At 41.9% G+C, this 19153-nt stretch overlaps 1 protein-coding gene across 2 annotated transcripts in view; it reads left to right on the top strand.

The window, feature by feature from the left end:
* LOC308108366 (SLIT-ROBO Rho GTPase-activating protein 3-like) overlaps positions 1 to 18572 on the top strand; it is a 35402-nt gene extending 16830 nt beyond the window's left edge. The window contains exons 5-22 of one of the 2 annotated variants that reach the window (XM_080461222.1): positions 2399 to 2590; positions 2900 to 3028; positions 3127 to 3348; positions 3464 to 3565; positions 5596 to 5793; positions 5883 to 5967; positions 7641 to 7668; positions 8272 to 8374; positions 9484 to 9544; positions 10894 to 10971; positions 11314 to 11448; positions 11540 to 11645; positions 11724 to 11951; positions 13609 to 13682; positions 13802 to 13982; positions 14767 to 14913; positions 15013 to 15328; positions 16419 to 18572. In XM_080461222.1, the coding sequence (XP_080317348.1) occupies positions 2399 to 2590; positions 2900 to 3028; positions 3127 to 3348; positions 3464 to 3565; positions 5596 to 5793; positions 5883 to 5967; positions 7641 to 7668; positions 8272 to 8374; positions 9484 to 9544; positions 10894 to 10971; positions 11314 to 11448; positions 11540 to 11645; positions 11724 to 11951; positions 13609 to 13682; positions 13802 to 13982; positions 14767 to 14913; positions 15013 to 15328; positions 16419 to 16883 (2850 nt within the window). In that variant the 3' untranslated portion in view covers positions 16884 to 18572. Of the gene's footprint in view, positions 1 to 2398; positions 2591 to 2899; positions 3029 to 3126; positions 3349 to 3463; positions 3566 to 5595; positions 5794 to 5882; positions 5968 to 7640; positions 7669 to 8271; positions 8375 to 9130; positions 9162 to 9483; positions 9545 to 10893; positions 10972 to 11313; positions 11449 to 11539; positions 11646 to 11723; positions 11952 to 13608; positions 13683 to 13801; positions 13983 to 14766; positions 14914 to 15012; positions 15329 to 16418 lie in introns of both variants that reach the window. The other variant, XM_080461223.1, reaches the window with a different exon arrangement.
* The last annotated feature ends 581 nt before the right edge of the window (positions 18573 to 19153 follow it).

Raw genomic sequence — 19153 nt, 5'->3', positions numbered from 1 at the left:
CCCACATTTTGTTTTACATAGTTTTCATTTCAGCATGAATTATAATGGCAGAATGAAACGTATTAAACCCGGACGCCTCAAACATACATTTGTTAAGGATATGGCAAATAATTGCATCCATCATTCTTGAATGTTATTTTATGCAGATTGCATAACTCTACTGCTGGCGACTTGCTTGCACTTTTAATCATAGTCATTATTGAGTTGTTACTTCAGGTGATCAATCAAAGATAATTAAAACCATTGGGCAATATTAGGTCTCCTCGTTAAGACTCATTTATCATGATCCTGCAATAATTGAGTCTGACCTCAAACTGTTGTCGCGACAGCATGTGCCAGTCTCAGGCTTTTAAGAGAAATATTATAGGCTTTGTTTTGAAAAACCCGGCGTGAGGAAGATTAGTAGCACAGCCTATGCACACCATGTCTTTTTTTTATCTACAGAGACTGAGTTTGACTTCTATCAGAGATAAGATAGCGACAACAGAACTAATAAATAATACATCGGCAGACATGATAACTGCATTCCAGAAGACACCAGTAAATATTCATCAAATCACAAACTATGCAGAAAAAGAGGCATGACATAAACCACGTTAACAAGTATTCTCCCAAGAAACACAATCCCGCACACATAACATTACTGCTGTCCTGATATTGATTTTTCCTTTCCCTGATTCATGCATTATTAAATGGCTGTCTGCAGCTCCCACACGCAGCACAAGAACGGGCAGGAGTCACTTCCACTTTCACGTTGGTAAAGTTACGGCGCTTAAACAAAACAAGCGTCTAACTTGGTTATTTTTCCAACTAATCTGTCAAATAGTTTTTTCACCCGGCTGCTCGTCTCAATCGGCTGCTGACTTTCGTGGAAGTATGGTAGTTTGTTGCCGAGAAGGCTGCTCGCTGTGACTTTGCAGCCTTCTTCCTCCCCTGCTGATCGATCCCACTGTCCTTTAGACGTCCACTTCGGTCAGGGTTGCTAGGAAACCAGAACTTGAGACTCAGCGATGGGAAAAGCAGATGCTGTGTGTATTTGGACTGTTGGTTCAAACATTTACACGAGGATTCTTTAAAAACATAAATTAGACTTATCAGTTTTAAAACGAAAGCAGTGTTTTTATTTTATTTCTTGATGCAATTTTATGCTATTTTGCAGCAGAGAAAACAACCTGAGACACGCCTCGCACAATCCTTCCCTTTCAATGAAGACTGAGTGAAAATGTGACACTCCCATGGACACAGTGGTTTGTCTACACTCCCTAATGATGAGGAGAAAACTATTCAGAGGTTATTTGGGTTCATTAGTAACTTGTCTTGTCATGATCATGTGGTTTTGTAAGCAGTGACATGCAAACTTCAGTCAGTGTGAAACACTGACGTCGGTCTACTTTTCTTTCATCTTTCCGCTGGAGAATGATAATGTTGGATTTTATTATTGAAAGTATCACAACTTCGGGCACTTTGGGCGTCATACTTCTTGGTTAAAAGTACAAGAATTGCAGTATCTTCTACCTTCTGTCAAACTGCAGAGCGCGTCACTCATCCGATCTAACAGGAACCTCAATGACGTTACAATTATATAAGATTAACTGAAATATGATCATAAGAGACTGAACAGCCTTTAGATTTCAAGTCAAACTATACGTCCATACGCTTCCCCGCGATAAGTTTGAAGGAGTACTATATTTTTAAATGAAGACAAATCAACGTTTCCGATTATTTGTTGGAGACTTTATCTAGTCATAAAAGTCTAATTATTTACATTTACATTATTACTTCATATTTTGCTTGTAATGGTTCTTTCCCCCTTACTTTTTCTCAAAAGTAATTTATGCAAACAACCAATGTGCCATTTTTCATTTACAGAATCAGCACGGCTTACATAGAAAACACAGGTTATGTACATTTGTGGTTGAATGTTTTGTGAGTGCAACATAGTTTTTTTGTTTTTTTTATGTTTTTGTGTGTTTATTCAAGAAAGCTTACACTCTGCTTCTACAAATGTGTGAAGGTCCAGCTGTACAGGTGTTGTACAAGTGTTTCCAACAAGGCACTGTGATTTAATTATTTACTTGTCCCTAAAATAATGACAGAATTAGTCAGGATATAGAGGAAGATAATATGTTTTCCCTTTCATCATTTTAGACAGGGACCTGTTATCCAATTTCCGAATTGAAAATTAAAGTTGCAGTTTTGTTGCTTTATGCCATTTAATTTATTTATAATTGCTTTTAACTTAGACAAGGGCAACACATTTGATCGACACACCAGACTCTGTGTAGATAATATCAGCTGTTGAATTATACATTGTGCCCTTCAGGCTGTTAAAATCGAGTACAAGTTCCCCCGCCGCTGAGCTGGGCTGAGTCTTTGCATTTGTTCTGCTTTCTCACAGGTGATGAAGACGTACCACATGTACCACACCGAGAGCCTCAGTGCCGAGAGCAAGCTGAAGGAGGCGGAGAAGCAGGAAGAGAAGCACATTGGCAAAGCTAATGACATTAGCAGTAGCCTGCTGCGATATGGTCACGATGAACGACCGCAGAGACGAAGTTCTGTGAAGAAGATGGAGAAAATGAAGGAGAAGGTCTGTAAGACATCACGTGCCCACTTGAGGAAATGTGCATTAGAGGCAATATGTCGACATTCGACAACAAATAAGCTGCAAATGCATTTGTAATCCAATTCTTGGATTTTATCAATCTCTGTGTGCAGCAAGGAAGGTTAGAAATGTTCATCTCTCCACTGTGACCAGTGTTTGATACATACAGTATATTCACATATTATGTAAGACAATATTGGTTTAATGCAGTAAAGCATTCTTTGAGCACATCAGGAAGCCGTTTCATGCTCGGCTTTCATGAGACTCTTCTTCTGTCTTCGTCTTTCTCCTCAGAGACAAGCCAAGTACTCTGAAAACAAGCTGAAATGTACAAAGGCCCGGAACGACTATCTTCTCAATCTGGCGGCTACCAATGCCCTGGTGGCCAAATACTACATCCACGATGTCTCAGACATGATAGATGTAAGTTGTTTAACTTGCGTCAGCCACATCCAGAAATCAACATGTTGACAGAGAGCTTACCTCGTTTAGCAGCTGATCTGTAACTGTATTTCTTGCAGTGTTGTGACTTGGGCTACCACGCGAGCCTGGCACGCACCATGAGAACCTACCTGTCTGCCGAATACAGTCTGGAAACTTCCCGCCACGAGGGGTTGGACCTACTCGAGGGAGCGGTGGACGCCATGGACATCAGAGGAGACAAGCTGAAGTTCATGGACACACATTGCCAGATCTTCTGTCCTCCAGCACGTTTTGACTATCAGCCACACATGGGGGATGAGGTGAGCTGGGCGGGGACGTAAGAATTGGTTTCTAGGTATCTTTTAGAGCTAAATATCTTCGTCGCACACCATTAAATCATCCTGGTAATGGTCCATTTTTCTTTCTTAATCCCAGGTGTGCCAGGTGAGTGCGCAGCAGCCTGTGCAAACCGAGCTCTTGATGCGGTACCACCAGCTGCAGTCGCGCCTGGCCACGCTGAAGATAGAAAATGAGGAGGTGAGAGGAGGTGTATTATAAAAGTGGCCTGTGTCAGCAGTTCAATTCACACTGAAGTAAATCCACAGCAAGCACGGTATTCTGAAGGGATGCCCCTTTACGAAGCGTCGAGCGGATGGCCGACTTCGCTGAGTCATCCTGTATATTAATAAATAGTTTGTTGTTGTCTTCTGGGCGGCTACACATTTTTAGAGACGATGTATAAAAACATTAATATACTTTCTGTACTGCACATCTACTGCAGTCACATATTTAGTGATGTCTGCAAGAAATGTTTTGGCATTAGATTATTATATCAACTAATCCTTTTGGTCCAAAATGTATTGAGATTATTTAACCAAGTCTGGTTGTGTCACAGTGATCATGACGATGACGCTTTTTTTCACACAATAATTAAAAATATCACAGTTGTCTTAGAACTAAATCACCAAAGAGATGAGTTGTTAAGTGAAGTGCAAAAATGAAGAGGAAGGAAACATCTTATATAGATTAAGATGTGTATAGAATGGTTAATAAAATATATTGAGTTCTGACACTTTTGTGCTCCTGGTAATTATAAAATGATAGCATTTTAGGAGCAGTTTGCCAATATTTAATTTTTCTCAGTTTTCCTTCCTCCAACACTCTTTTAATCACGCCAGATGTTACACCAGTAAATAGCACTTTGCGTCGCAAAGAAACCAAAAGAAAGGGTGTTTTTATCGTGTCTGCCTGAAACAATTACAACCCATCTGCCAGGCTGTTGTCGCACCATTTAATTATTTTATTTTTTTTTTTTTACCAAAACTTTATTATCATAATAGAATAATACATGCAGTTATTGAGATGATTTAAAGGCAACCTGTAAATAAAAATAAGTACAACCGCAAGAGATTTCCCATAAAACTACAATCTGGCTTCTTCCCTGCAGTTCTTGCACAGAAAAAAAAAAGGACAACATATAATGTAAAGCTTTCATTGTCCAGGTTATTCAGATAACTTTTGCAGTTGAGTGTCTGAGCTACAATAGTGTTACAGGAGTTGTGACAGTAAGTCTTTGCAACCCGCTCCATAGCTTTGGCTATTTATTTCTTTTCCCCTGGAGCTTTTTTTTTTCCGAAGCAACACACTAAGCACAACATGTAGGGAAAAAAAAATCCTGTGCAGCTGTTTAACAGGTAAACAATTTGTGTCCCAATGGACGAGAATGACCAGCTCCAGCAAATGGAAAAGCTGATTCCAGCCTGACGAGTCTTACCACCCGAGATCTACTCGCTGTGCTGCATTTCAAAGTGTTAGGGCGGCCAACTCCCTCACTACTGCTGCAGTGACATGTAGCAACAAGCGCCCGGCGTTCAGGCCCTTCACCCTGCATTTATATTCATCTTTCATCCGACTCTGATCTGTGGGGGTGTCTCTCGTCTTCGTCTGCCGCCCAGCAATGGAGGCCACCCTGTCACGGTCCCTGACCCGCTGGCTCGGAGTCACTCGGGCCACCGTGACTCACGCAGAGCTGTTCAAAGGTCACCAGGGTGTGTGTTTGTGTCTATGCCTGTCTGTTATGAATATGGAAATGCACACTCGCTTTCCTGTCTGCCTCGCATGGAAGGAGTGTAGTTAATCTTCCATGTCACGATGCATCGTGCGAGGAAGCTAATTACTCTGTTGTTTACGGTGTGTCAGTCAAAGTGCTGTGCGGATGGCCTGCAGTAGAATAACACCAGACTGTGCAGCCATGTTTATACCACATCTTTGTTTGCGACGCTGAGAGGATGCAGAGGCAATGTGCAGATCGGATATAAATATTCTCAGTTGTTTTAGGTCACCTGGCTTTTTGTCTATATGGATTTTATTTACCTACAAATCACACAGGTGTTGTAATTATGCAAAATCATTCCAATTTTTAATCGCGTGTCTTGTGTGTGTGTGTGTGTGTGTGTGTGTGTGTGTGTGTGTGTGTGTGTGTGTGTGTGTGTGTGTGTGTGTGTGTGTGTGTGTGTGTGTGTGTGTGTGTGTGTGTGTGTGTGTGTGTGTGTGTGTGTGTGTGTCAGGTGAGGAAAACCCTTGATGCCACCATGCAAACCCTTCAGGACATGCTTACCGTGGAGGACTTTGATGTTTCGGAAGCATTCCAGCACAGCCAATCCACGGAGTCGGTCAAATCTGCTTCCTCTGACTCCTACATGAGCAAGGCGAACGTCTCCAAGAGACGAGCGAATCAGCACGAGACCGAGGGCTTCTACTTCACCGTGAGTCATCCGGACCGACGGGAGAGAAACGATGTGCAAATGTTTAGTATGTAATCAAATGTCAAACTTTTGAATGTTTTTACTTGCAGAAATACAAGGAGTACTTGAATGGCAGTAATCTCATAGTGAAACTCCAAGCTAAGCATGACCTCCTGAAGCAGACACTCGGAGAAGGTGAGAGCTGAAACGTTTTACTTCCTGCATTAGTAGGGATTATGGTTTGCCATTAACAAGCTAATACAGAAAAAGGAAAAATCCCTACCTGAATAAGAAGGGTCATGTCCTGCTGTGTGGCTGGATGGTGGTGCACCAATTACTACTCTCACCTCTGATGCAGTGATCTCTGGTTTGAGTCCAGGTCTGGAGAATTTCTTTCCTGCATGCATCCACGTACCTTTGGTGTGAATGTGTGTGACTGTCGGTCTCTCTGCCTTAGTCAGCTGCTATCAGTCCCGTGAGCCTATGATTGATAAAGCAGGGCATTCCAGCGCATCTGTAGCATTAGCAAAATGAATGGGAGGTAAATGCTTTGCTTTATTTGCAGTTTAATATTTTCCCTTTTGGAACTATTTGTCATTTTGTTCTAATGTTTATAACAATTATTATGACGATATGATATGAATCAATAGATGTAACTAAGTCAACAAACACATCGCCTGTGGTCAGATGAAACGCTGCAAGAAATCCAGTTAAATCACTTGGGAGTTATTTTTAATCAGGTCAGTCCAAAGAGGAAGCGATATACAAGAATCCATCCATCTTCCAAAAAGTGCTTTATCCAACTGAGGCTGGAGCCGATCCCAGCTGACTTTGGTAGAGGCAGAGTGCATCCTGCAGAGACTGCCAGTCAATTACAGAGCAATCCCAGAGAGACACTCTATCACACACAATCACTACTGCTTCGAACTTAGAGTAAACTCCAGTATTTCAATTAACAAGCATGTTTATGCACTGCAAGCGACAATTAAGAGTAACTGGAGATAAAACACGTGGGGACAACATGCAATCTCTTAACAATCTCTTAGTAATCCCTCATATACAAATGAAAGATTTTCTGCATTAGAGAAAATAGAGAAGAGAATATATACATTGGATGTAGTAATGTCTGTGCTTCGTACTTGCGGGAGCGTCTGCTTTAAGGTTGGAATTATGCACGTTTGACATAAAGAAGGATTGTGCTGGAAGCTGCTTTACACTTGACATGATCCTTGAGCAAACATTTCTGATTGACTGATCAAAGTGCTGCCTTAGTGTGTGTGTGTGTGTGTGTGTGTGTGTGTGTGTGTGTGTGTGTGTGTGTGTGTGTGTGTGTGTGTGTGTGTGTGTGTGTGTGTGTGTGTGTGTGTGTGTGTGTGTGTGTGTGTGTGTGTGTGTGTGTGTGTGGTTCAGATATGAAATCATCGCACTGTACAATTCAGCCCCCACAGCCTCCCTCTCCTGTTTCCCCTGGATACATGTTCACTTTGCAGAGAGAGGGCGAGAGAGGGAGAGAGAGAGAGAGAGAGAGAGAGAGAGAGAGAGAGAGAGAGAGAGAGAGAGAGAGAAGTCGGGGCCATCCCCTTCTGGGGCTCTTGTCCCGTTTCTAGGGCGACCGCTGAATGACCGCTGCCTGGCGTTGAGTCAAATGCCGCCATGGCGCTCACCCCATTCAGCCTGGCTGAATAGATGCCCGTTTTCTCATAACACCCCTTTCCGTTTCCATCTGCCAGTCCTGCATAGTCAGCCAGCACTCAACCGTACCAATAACTAATGTGATCGTAAAACTGGCGTGCACTAATTTAGTTCCTCTCTCTCTCTCTCTCTCTCTCTCTCTCTCTCTCTCTGTGTCTCTGCTTTTTCGTTTTCAGGCGAGCGGGCTGAATATGGGACGACAAGGTAAGATGTTCAGTCACAAAAGGTTAAACAAAGTAGGCGATGATGTGTGAAATCCTTCCTGTGTCCTTGAATGTTGCATAAGTGAGATCAAACAATGGGAATAGGAGTTTTAGTCTCATCAGCCGTCTAATTTGACAAATCTACAGTTGTTCCCAATAGTTTGAAGTTATATGAATATGTCAAGGTTTACAAAGGGACTGCCAGTGGGGCTGATCATGTCCTGCTTCTTTTGTAAGAAAAGAAGTAGAATTGAACACATTGACTGTGTCAGCTTGTGACAAATTGAAATCTGTAGAATACTGTAAAATGTACCATCTTGCACCCAAAATGTATTTTTCAGTTCATGAAATGAGAATTTCCTGATCGTCTACAAGCCACGACAAGCATGCTCTTTGCTCATCTGAGCTCTTATATGCAGAATTTAAGTTTCAGGATTATATATTTACTGGTTATGCAGTTCATTGTGATTGGGATCAGAAAACGTACTTCTTTGGGGGAAAGAAAAATGTTTTTTTTTGTTGTGCAGTTATGCTTATTGCATTATAATTCATTTTTTACCATGTACCAATCCTACCACCCCCATCCCCCCCACCGTCTCCCCAGGCCCCCCACTCTTCCCCCTAAACCCCAGAGAATGCGGAAGTGTAGACCTCGCTCCTTTTTTAACCATAAGCTGTTTAACGGCAATATGGAGGCCTTCATTCAGGTATCAGCCCATCTGTGGCCTTTGTCTCTCCATGAGCTCCACTGTCTCGCTGGTGGTTCTTGGGGGGTGGGTGGGGTGTTTCTTTTTTTTTTTTTTCCTGTGACCACTCTTTTACCCAATCGTTGTTTCATTCATGCACTGACTTTCCCCTTTCGCTCAGTGCCTTGTCTTCGCTGTCCAGTGACAGCGTGGGAGGGGACGGGACAACGGTGAAGGTGGCTAAAACATATTGTAAAGAGGATTTATGTTATTTGTTTTCAGAAGCGTTGGTGCACGGTTTACTTTAACATCCTCACTCTCCCTCACAGCCTCCAGACACTGAATTAATTTGGCTTTATGTATGTCAGTTGGCCACGTACCAGTCGCATTATTCAACTATGCAAATAAACACACGGACACATCCTCTAGAATGCTCAATCAAACAGCAGCAGTCCATCACATACCAAATCAGTGGAACCTAAAATAAAAGGATTATTTACTGAACTTAGATTTTTAACATGAATGTCAATTGCATTTAATTTTTTTTTTTTAATCCTGTCAAATTGAGGACTGTCAGCTTTCACACAAGGCACTGATGCTCTGATCGGGGAAGCTGTTGGGGGCAGGTCTCCTCTTTCTCTTTCTCTCTCCCCTTTTTCTCTCTTCTGATTCTCTCTCTTTTTCTCTGTAAGATCTGCCTCTCCCACTAACCTGTTGTGGTTGTTGTTGTTGTTGCCTCTCTTCCTCTGTCTACGTGCCTCACTGCTCTCTGCCCAGGGGAAGAAGAAATGTCCGTGCCAGGAGTCAGGTACTCTGTCTTATAGCGGGGCGGGATCCTCACGCTGTGTTCAGTCTGCTAACTAACACCTCCGTCCCTCTGACCAGCGTCCACACGCTGTAGAGTAATAATGTGTGGTGGCGTAGAACACTAACGGGGATTTGCTCTGTAGATGTGATGTCACTTCGCATAGCACTAGGTTATTAACGCTGTCCTCTCAAGCATATTAAATGAATGTGTTTGAGTGGTCTCTGTACGCTTCTGAAGATAACACCTTGCTGGCATGACTCTTTGATTTCTATTACTTTCTGTTTATGTGTTTCCAATAATGGTAAGTTGATTTCCTCTGTAGGATTCAGGACAGCCGATACCGGTGGTGGCTGAGAGCTGCATCCGATACATCAATCTTTACGGTATGCTGCACTTCATTTTTTATTTTTTATTTTTTTCATTAGACTGTGTTGCTCATTATTTTTAATGCGAGTAGTTTTCCCTGGTCATCTCATTGTACTCATTGTCAGTGATGATGTGCATGTCAGATCTAAAAATAATTTGAGAACATACACTGGTTGACCAACGTCAGAATACTACAACTGGATTTCATGTTGATTTAATTAAGATATAGGGGAATGGGAAGTGTAACGAGTGTGAAATTTGGAAGCGATAGAACATTTTCCTCTTATGAAAGGTCTCTTAACCAACACACATGAATAAATTCTTTTACTTGTCTATGGAGCCCAAAAGCTGCTATTAATAGCATCTCTGGATGTGAATCATGTTTGGATGTCTGGTCACGTGGCGCTTCAACAACTACTGGAAGCATACTCACTTCCACATCTGGATCCTTGTTGAGCCCAGTGTCCTTACGGACAATGTTATAAATATGTCAACCATTTACTGGTAGCATATTGGAACTGGCTAAATCACACTAATGCTTCATGACTTAAGATCTGGCCAACGTGCCCTCTGCTCTGGGATTCCTGACATGTTGCCAGATATGCTTTGCAGTGATACATAATATGACATAATTATCTATTACAGCTACTATTTCATAAACACAGATATTTAACTGTTCAGTTTTGCCAGGAATGTTGACCTAAATACATTTTCTTCAATTTATTTTTATTTCATATGTATTTTTGAGGGATTAAAAAAAACCAAGTCAAACCAAGATTTTGAGCCAATCAGTCAACTGGCCCTTTAAGTGTCTGTGTGAGTTCATTTGTGTGATTTGGACATATGAATAAGAATAATGTCACTATGACACCGTCTATGCTACTTGATTGGCATCACAGTGAAGAAGTTTACACAATATATCAAACTAATCATTCAAACACATTTGTGTTCGTCTTCACAAAAAGTGTTCTAGTATTTTTATGTAAAAAGATATTTTTAATTTAGCAGATATCTGTACGATTCTTATTTCCAGCAGGGATCTTTGTGTACATCACCAAACCTAATTATTGTTGTTTACCTCTCCAAACTCCCTTTCAGTCTCATGCTATTTCAAAAGCAGTTTTACTTGTACTCATTCGAACACAGTGTAGCATTTAAACCTGTGTATTCGTGGAGTTGTGTTCTCTTTAGTAGATGCTTGAAGCCTATTGACTTTGTTTTAACTGCGATGTGCTGTCAGCCCACTGATGTAAATGTGACATTAAACTGATGCACATCTGCTGTTTTTTACTCTGGATTTGTCTTTTCTATTGTTACCTTTGTTTCTGCCTTTCCAGTTCATACTAACGGCCGTATTTATTCGCAGGTCTTCAGCAGCAAGGTATATTTCGAGTTCCAGGATCTCAGGTCGAAGTCAATGATATTAAAAATGCATTTGAAAGAGGTTAGTCCCAGGTCGACCGGCCATCTTCTCTTGATTGATTCTAAATTGCGTTTTGCCCACCTGAAAAGCCACAGGAACTCTCACTGGACTCTAAAGTGCAAATAAAGAGCCTGCATGTCGTTTGAATCAGTGTAATGGACATGTAAACCATTTAATGCATAATGCATAAGATCAGCATCCTTTCGCCGTAGTAAATGAGGAGACTTAACTGCACTCTCTATGTTTATAGTAACTTCCCTATTTGAAATACTCAGAAAAAACATTGCAGTGACTCGCTGAATGAAAGATGATGCAATGGAAGATTAAATAATGAAATAAATGTTTTTCTTTTGGTGTGTCCAGGAGAGGATCCACTGGTGGATGATCAGTCTGACCATGACATCAACTCTGTGGCGGGCGTTCTTAAGCTCTACTTCCGAGGGCTGGAAAACCCTCTGTTCCCTAAAGAGCGTTTCCTCGACCTCATATCCACAACCAGTGAGTCGCATTACGGGAAAAGATCGTAGACGTATAGGACTTTGATTCATTGCACTTCCACGCAACCGCTGCGTTCATTATTTCTCAACAGAGGTAGAGTCCGGTGCAGAAAGAGCTCATCACCTTCAGCAGATAGTTGTGACTCTTCAGCGGCCGGTGATCATTGTCATGAGATACCTGTTTGCATTTCTAAATCAGTAAGTCTCGCCACAACAAAATGTCAAGTGTGCAGCAGTGCGAACAACAGTGATGCTTATTGATCGCCTGCTTCCAAGTCTTTCCCAGTACAGCGATGAGAACATGATGGATCCCTACAACCTTGCTATCTGCTTCGGCCCGACGCTGATGCCCATACCAGATGACCAGGATCCCGTGGCCTGCCAAGCTCACGTTAATGAGGTCATTAAGACAGTTATCATCCACCATGAGGCCATCTTCCCAAGCCTGCGGGAGCTGGATGGACCTGTCTATGAAAAATGCATGGCTGGAGGAGAGGAGTACTGGTAGGTGACCGACGAGGGGATTCAACTACAATCTGCTAACACCACTTTGTACGACGCCTCTAAATCATTAACGTGACGAGATTTCCCACAATTCTCATGACTGGAATTGATGTTTTTACTGAAATCGCCAGTCTCAAATTGCTTGAGTTCCCAAAAATATTTTGAGAAATCTGATTCTCAAACATCGAGCTTGAGTTTTAAGGTTCAAAAAATCAGATTAGCTTTTGTTTTTTGTTGTTGCTGATGCCTCGAACCTGTCCCACATCATTTACAGTTAAGATTAGACTAATGAGATGCTGTGAGAAATTTAAAAATTTCTATGGTAAAAAGATTATCTGCAAAACATGTGCTTGGCAAATATTTACAACTGTCTAAATTATACCAGGACATTATTATATTTTGCATTTTTGCAACTTATGGAAAAAACAATTCAGTGTAATTTTGAGAATATTTATTTGCTATTTATTCTCAGACTTTTGTGTTCCTGACCAGTTGCGATTTGTTTTAGTATGGTGGTTTAACATACTGCAGGTCATAATGCTCATTTCAAATTTCTTTCTCATTTCTTATTTTTCTGTGTACGTGTTTCTCATATTATAATCTAAATGCAACTGCCTTCACACTCCCTTGTGAACGGTATACAGCCCTGACATGAGCCGCATGAGAGGAATAAGATGTGCCGCCGCACGCAGCACACCATAAAGATGGGATGCATAATATTTTGATTATTCATTCAATCAGATGGAGCCCAACAGTAGATGGCCACCCTCGAGGCAGACGTAAGGGGCTGTGGTTACAAAAAAGAAAACATCACTTAGTCACAGCTTGTGTGCATGTATTTATTGCAAATCATATCATTATCACTTATTGTCAAAATATTCGTCTGATATCATACAGCCACATAAGTCAGTGTGTGACAGTTTAAAAGGTGTAGTGTAATCTGAGCCAACAGACCTAAGACCAAATGATGAGATTAAAAGAAAATAAGTTTTAATGATGGCGTTTTGTGGCACAGTTACTGCTTCATCTGGATCTGATTTAAGATATTTCATTTGTCCTTCAGACTGATGAGAAGTGGATGAAAAGCTTGTTCTGGTAAACTGTTACCTGCAGTGAGAACGGAGCCTCAGACTTTTACGACTTGTCTTTAATTTTACATTTTTCTTTCACTCAGCATCACGAGCTAAAGCCTCACACCTTGTTTTCAAATACATTTCAATTATCGTTACCCGTCATGATAGTCATGTTCATATCTGGTCCATGTGATGTTAAAAACGTGTCCTTTCTTCTCTCTTTGATGAAGAGTTGTGACCAATGAAGCTGCTTCTGTTTAAACGTCTGTTTGCCTGTAGCTGCAGATTCTGGCACTTTAAATTATTTATTTATTGTTTTTAGCCACTATAATGTATATAGGCAAACAAGGTGAATGAATTTTAATAATTAAACACTGAACAAATACTTTTAATCTAAAAAGTGCAGGCAGAGTAATAAAAATATTTTGTGTGTCTTCTTTACAGGAGCCATTTAACAACCTATGTTTTCTTTATATTTCTTAATATACAACATATTCTAGAGACCCTCCCTCTAAATAATTGTCATGCAAATTAAATAATGTATATCTTTGTGTGACTCTCATCTTTTGCTTCCCTCCGTCCAGCGAAAGCCCTCACAGTGAGCCAGGAGCTCTCGATGAGATAGACAATGGCACCGGGCCGAACACGAGTGATGAAGGTGCGTCACCAAACACAATCAATCCTCTGTCCAGATTACAGCAGCGGCTATAGGAGCAGCCGGTGGAAATAATCAGACTCTCTGAATTGGATTTTCTTTTCGTGTTCTTTGTGTTGCAGAGTTGGAGCAGATCGAGGCCATTGCCAAATTCGACTATGTGGGCAGAAGTCCAAGAGAGCTGTCCTTTAAGAAGGGGGCCTCTCTGCTGCTCTACCTTCGAGCCTCCGAGGACTGGTGGGAGGGCCGGCATAACGGAGTGGATGGCCTGATCCCACATCAGTACATTGTGGTACAGGACATGTAAGTAAGATGTAAGATTTCTGGCGTGTGTGTGTGTGTGTGTGTGTGTGTGTGTGTGTGTGTGTGTGTGTGTGTGTGTGTGTGTGTGTGTGTGTGTGTGGTTTTCTCTCTCTGTGCTTCGAGTTGAATTTGAGTGGCGGCGTGTCCAGGGTGCACTCCTGCCTTTCACCAATAATCAGCTGGGATCGGCTCCAGCGATCAGCAACCTTAAGTTAGACGAAGCAGTATAAAAGAAACGGACAGATTTATGGCTGGAGGGACTTCCGATAGCTTCACTTCCCCCTCGGGGGAAATGGTTTGCAGCCATCGGAAAACATTAATAAAAAACACAAAATGCCTTAACAAACTCCACTTTTTAGGATGAGTGTACTTGCTTGTACATGCTCTACTCTCCTGGGCGCATTTCTTCCTTCTGTTAATTGCACACACACAAAAAGAAAATCACCTAACAATTTTCTGTAGCGCTTTAAAGAGGAGTGCTTTCTTAAACACGTTGGTCACTTGTCTCATGCAGCTTTTAATTTCCACTCCAGCCTCGTGTGGGAATCAATCAAGTGTGACAAGATTAGTAACAGAATTAAAAACAAAAAAAACACAGGGTTGCAGAAAAGATTGGTGAATAACTTTATATGTATAAATGAAGACTCTTTCCCTCTTCCTTTTTTTAAATAGCCTCCAGTATGTTCTTCAGCAGATCCAGTATTTTATAATATAGGCCGGTTCATACATTTGCATAAAATAAAAGTGTATAATCAAGACTCTTCTCTGCTTGTGTATGTATCAGGGATGATGCATTCACAGACAACATTCAGAGGACTGATAGTGAAACAAGCAGTGGACCCCGCCACAGCGAAAGAACCTCGTCCAGGAGTGAGCGTCAGTCCCCGTGTGACCACGCGCCTGAGCACCGCTTCGGAGCAGCGGCAGGACGGTGGGTTCGGTTCCAGTGTTCAGAGTGGGGAGTACGTCGCACGCACATCCGGAAGATTCCCTAAAATTTAGGTTTAATCATTTGCCTGTTTCATCTCAGGGTGAGAGTGCGATCAGATGGAGCTGCGGTTCCGCGCCACAGGAACGGAGCTGAGAATCTCAGCCCCACCAGGCCTCCCGATCACCCCCCCAGAGTTATGCCTCGACCGTGCAGCCCACACAAGATAGCTATGAGCAGGGGCCCGACGGACAGTCCAGAGAAACGCCATCTCACCACATTTGGCAGCGCCGGCAGCATCAACCACCCGGACAGGAAGGCCCTTGTCAACAGCCACTCGCAGCGCTCGTCTCCAAGCACCACTCGGCATGCGAGCTTAGGAGACCACAAAGCTCTCGAGGCGGAGGCACTCGCCGAGGTGAGTGTTGTCACTCCAGTGCACTTGGAAGTAATCAGGTTGAATTGAAATGCACGTGACGGTCTGGCGGTTCGGTCACCACCCTTTTTTCATGGTCGGTGCAGGAGGTGGCGGTGAAGGAGCAAGTGAGCTTAAACTGCAAAACAAAAGCAGGGGAAATGTATTATTGGACTTTTTTTTTATAGTTTGCCATCTAATACTGAAAAACATGAGTGCATGTATAGTTTTTATAAGTAGAGACATCATTCTTACAGAAAAACTGCAAAGAAATGTCTTTTTTTATATATATTTCCTGGTTAGCTTCACAAAAAATACTTTCAATAAGCTTTTTTTTATTTTTAAAGCTTTTTCTCATATTTATTATATATTGAAGTCTGCAGTTTATAGCCTGTAAGTAGGGAACATTTAAAGTGAATAAAGCCTTTATATTAATTTCAAATATTAAGACAGTGTTCACACTGATCGCAAATCTCCAGTCCGAGCCAAAATTAAATGCAAAAGTGACTGTTGGCACTCAAGTCTTGTTAACTTCGTGTTCCTACTAGAATTTCTAACATAAAACACGTTGGATTAGCTCTTGTATATGTTGCATAAACTGTATATTTAATTTCCACGACAATACTGTGTCCTGTGCAAAATGCAACACATTGTATGTTGGATTATTTTGGTTGATAAAATGTTAAAAAGGGGCACAATAGCAGCAGAATCTTTTATTTTTTTTATCCACAGAAATATTATAAATTACAAGGATGAAGTGTTTGTGAAGTCTGTGAGGTCTTGGGTGTTTTTCCATTTCCAGCTCTTCGGTCTGTGCTGCATTCAAACTGCGCCAAAGTGTGTTTGCAAGTGTGGAGAAATCTCCTTTTTAAGCACATTGTTAGATGTTTACCATCAAGATGGGTGGGGGGGGGGGGGGGGGGGGGGGGGGGGGGCTTTCATGCAAACAGAATGCCGTGGTGATTTGTGCGAGCATTTGTTTTACCAGGATCATACATGGCGTAAACGCGGCCTAAGATGACCATCTTCTGTGTGGTTTTTCTTTTCGTTTCAAGTCATAATTCTCAAAAGGATTATTTCTCTTGTTCCTCAGGACATAGAGAAAACGATGAACACGGCACTTCATGAGTTGCGTGAGCTAGAGAGGCAGAATGTAGCCAAACACGCTCCTGACGTGGTCCTCGACACGCTGGAGCCCCTCAAACACCCGGGCGGAGCCAAGGAAGCGACTGCCAGCCCCCTGCACACCATGGTCATCAGAGACCCGGACGCAGCCCAGCGGCGCAGCAGCAGCAGCTCCTCCTCCGAGACCATGACCACTTTCAAGCCCGCTCTGTCGGTGCGGCGGCCGAGCGCCCCTCTTCGGCCCCCGCCCGTCAGACCCGTCCGACCGGCTCCTGTGATCGGACAGGGCCAGGGACCACACCGCTCCAGCAGCTCCAGCTCCTCTGGCCTGGGGAGCCCGGGCATCACCCCCACTGACAGGGTCTTTCCCAAAGCACCTTCCCCATCGCCGTCCACCTCCTCCTCATCCTCAGACAAACAAGGTAACATGTAGCGCCGTCGCGTCTCAAGTCAAGTGGTTGGAGAACACTGCGGATACAGACTGACTGCCATTATTATCATGCCCGTATGCCTTTTTTTTTTCCTTGTTTGACAGCAAAAATAAATCTGGACACCTGGTCTGTAGAACTAATATTCACCACTCATCTTTTATTGTGTAGGATGGCTACTTCTGATTCCTGCCCACACACCTGTTGACCTACTCTTATTGGAAACAAGAAAATGCACTGTATTGCAGTGATATATGACAGAAATACGATTTAAATCTATGAGAATAATTTTATAGACTACTACCATGCTGGGAAAAGGGATGCGCTGGAATATATATCAATGAAACGGCTCATCCAAATGGTATCGGCTTTCAAAGATGCTGTGCTGCTTGTACTTGTATCCGGTTTCCTCTTCCATTATGAGGGAAATATTTCACCACTAATCATGTAGACATCCAGTCTGTACTGGCGGTCTATATAGTCTCTTGTTACTCTTAATTCCTTGGGCACCATTTGTAGTGAGGTTTCCTCGTGGAGTCTGTTCAACACAGTCACAGCGCAGGCAGGCGGCCAGCTTGGCTTGAACGGTGAAAGCAGAGCGGCGCTGCTTGGAGCTCCAGTCCCCGAGGAAATTACACCTGCATTGGATTCACTGTCAAGCTGTGTCAGAGCCTATAAATTACTTTTTTTTTTTTTTTTTTTTCTGACGTTGGTTTACAAATTAATTGACTGTATATTATTTTCAAATGTCGAGTTAAAATATAATTCTTGGAGATAATCATGGCAGCACAGGGACTTGGTGGGCATTTACTGCACAAATGTTAGTTGGCGCCGAGCAGTATCGCCATCCCAGCTTGTGGTACTACTTCTGTGATGGCAGAGGAAATATTACTATCCAACAGCCTGCGTCAGGCCAAGTTATCTGGTGGCTTTGTTACATTTCCTTCACGGTCCACCCAGACTGTCACAAGCCCACTTGATAAAACTCACAGTGTTCACACTCAGTCAGTGATGGTAAGATTTTTGAAAAGCTCTGAGAGGCTACTTCTAATATTAAGAAACACACAAGGACGTTCGATAATGTCTGAATAGGACAGTGGATAGCAGAGGCAGCGTGGACTAAGTGACGATACAGAGAACACTGACAGCCATGACTTGCCATCCCTATAACCAATACAAATACAACAAAAAAAAGATGATCATAAGAAAATGTTCTTATAATCATGTCATTTCTCTCTCTCTATCTCGCTCTCTCTTAAAAAAATAAATAAAGATTAGCTGTGTTACCTCAACAAACAAGTAAAACACTCTCGTACAAGTTAAATTACTAATGCACTTATAAACACTACAGGGAACTGTGTGCTGCATTTGTAGACATCTGTGTTTTCGTTTTGATGAAGTTGTAACTAGAAACACGATATGAGACATCAGTATCATGGACGCTTGTCGCAGGTCAGGCTGAACTTGTTTACTGTTGGTGATATTTGTTGTCTGTCCCCTGAGGATGATCATTATATCTTTAAAGTCTAATAGGATCATTGGAATGAATATATACATACTGTTAAAGGATGCCTGTAAAAATAACATTGTATGATAGGAACAGGATATATTATCATCTCTAGTGTGTAGATTTTTGTAATTCTTATCCTTGCACAGACATTAGCAGAACAATAAATCAATGGAACTTCAAAGTGATTTCTGTTTCTTTATTCACTGTGTGAAAAAAAACTTAATGTACATACTCTAATATATATTATGAAGCATGATATATTTTTTATTGTAGTGCTATTGATGCATTCAACAGTGTGTTTCTGAATGAAATGATGCACAAGAGTAACTATGGTGGTAGAGCAGTGCCATCTAGTGGTCACATTGGAATTTAGCAATTAGTATAAAATGTCATCCATTTATTAGAGTCAAGAAATGTCAGCATCGAATGAAACTTGAAATGCCACTAAAATCCATGATGTGTATTAGTTTATACTTTTCACAATACACCCTGAATTATCAGATAAATGCCTCCATGATTGGAAGGGAACAGCCAATTATGGCTTTTAAATATGACCTGTCTGATTTATCTATTTCAGGCTGTGTTTGAAGAAATATAGAAATAGTGTTTTTCATGTTGCTTCCACCAATAAGCATCACAGTATTTAATTCATTCCATTGTGGCATAATACCTCCATTGATAACGTGACCGTTTGAACGGTTTTGATTGCTTTATTGCTGGATTACCGTGAATGCCCTGTGGATGGAGGCATTGTCCACTTGCGGA

This window comes from Lipophrys pholis, assembly GCF_963383615.2.
Source record: "Lipophrys pholis genome assembly, chromosome: 4".
NCBI lineage: Eukaryota > Metazoa > Chordata > Actinopteri > Blenniiformes > Blenniidae > Lipophrys > Lipophrys pholis.
This window is presented reverse-complemented; position numbering and strand designations above follow the sequence as displayed.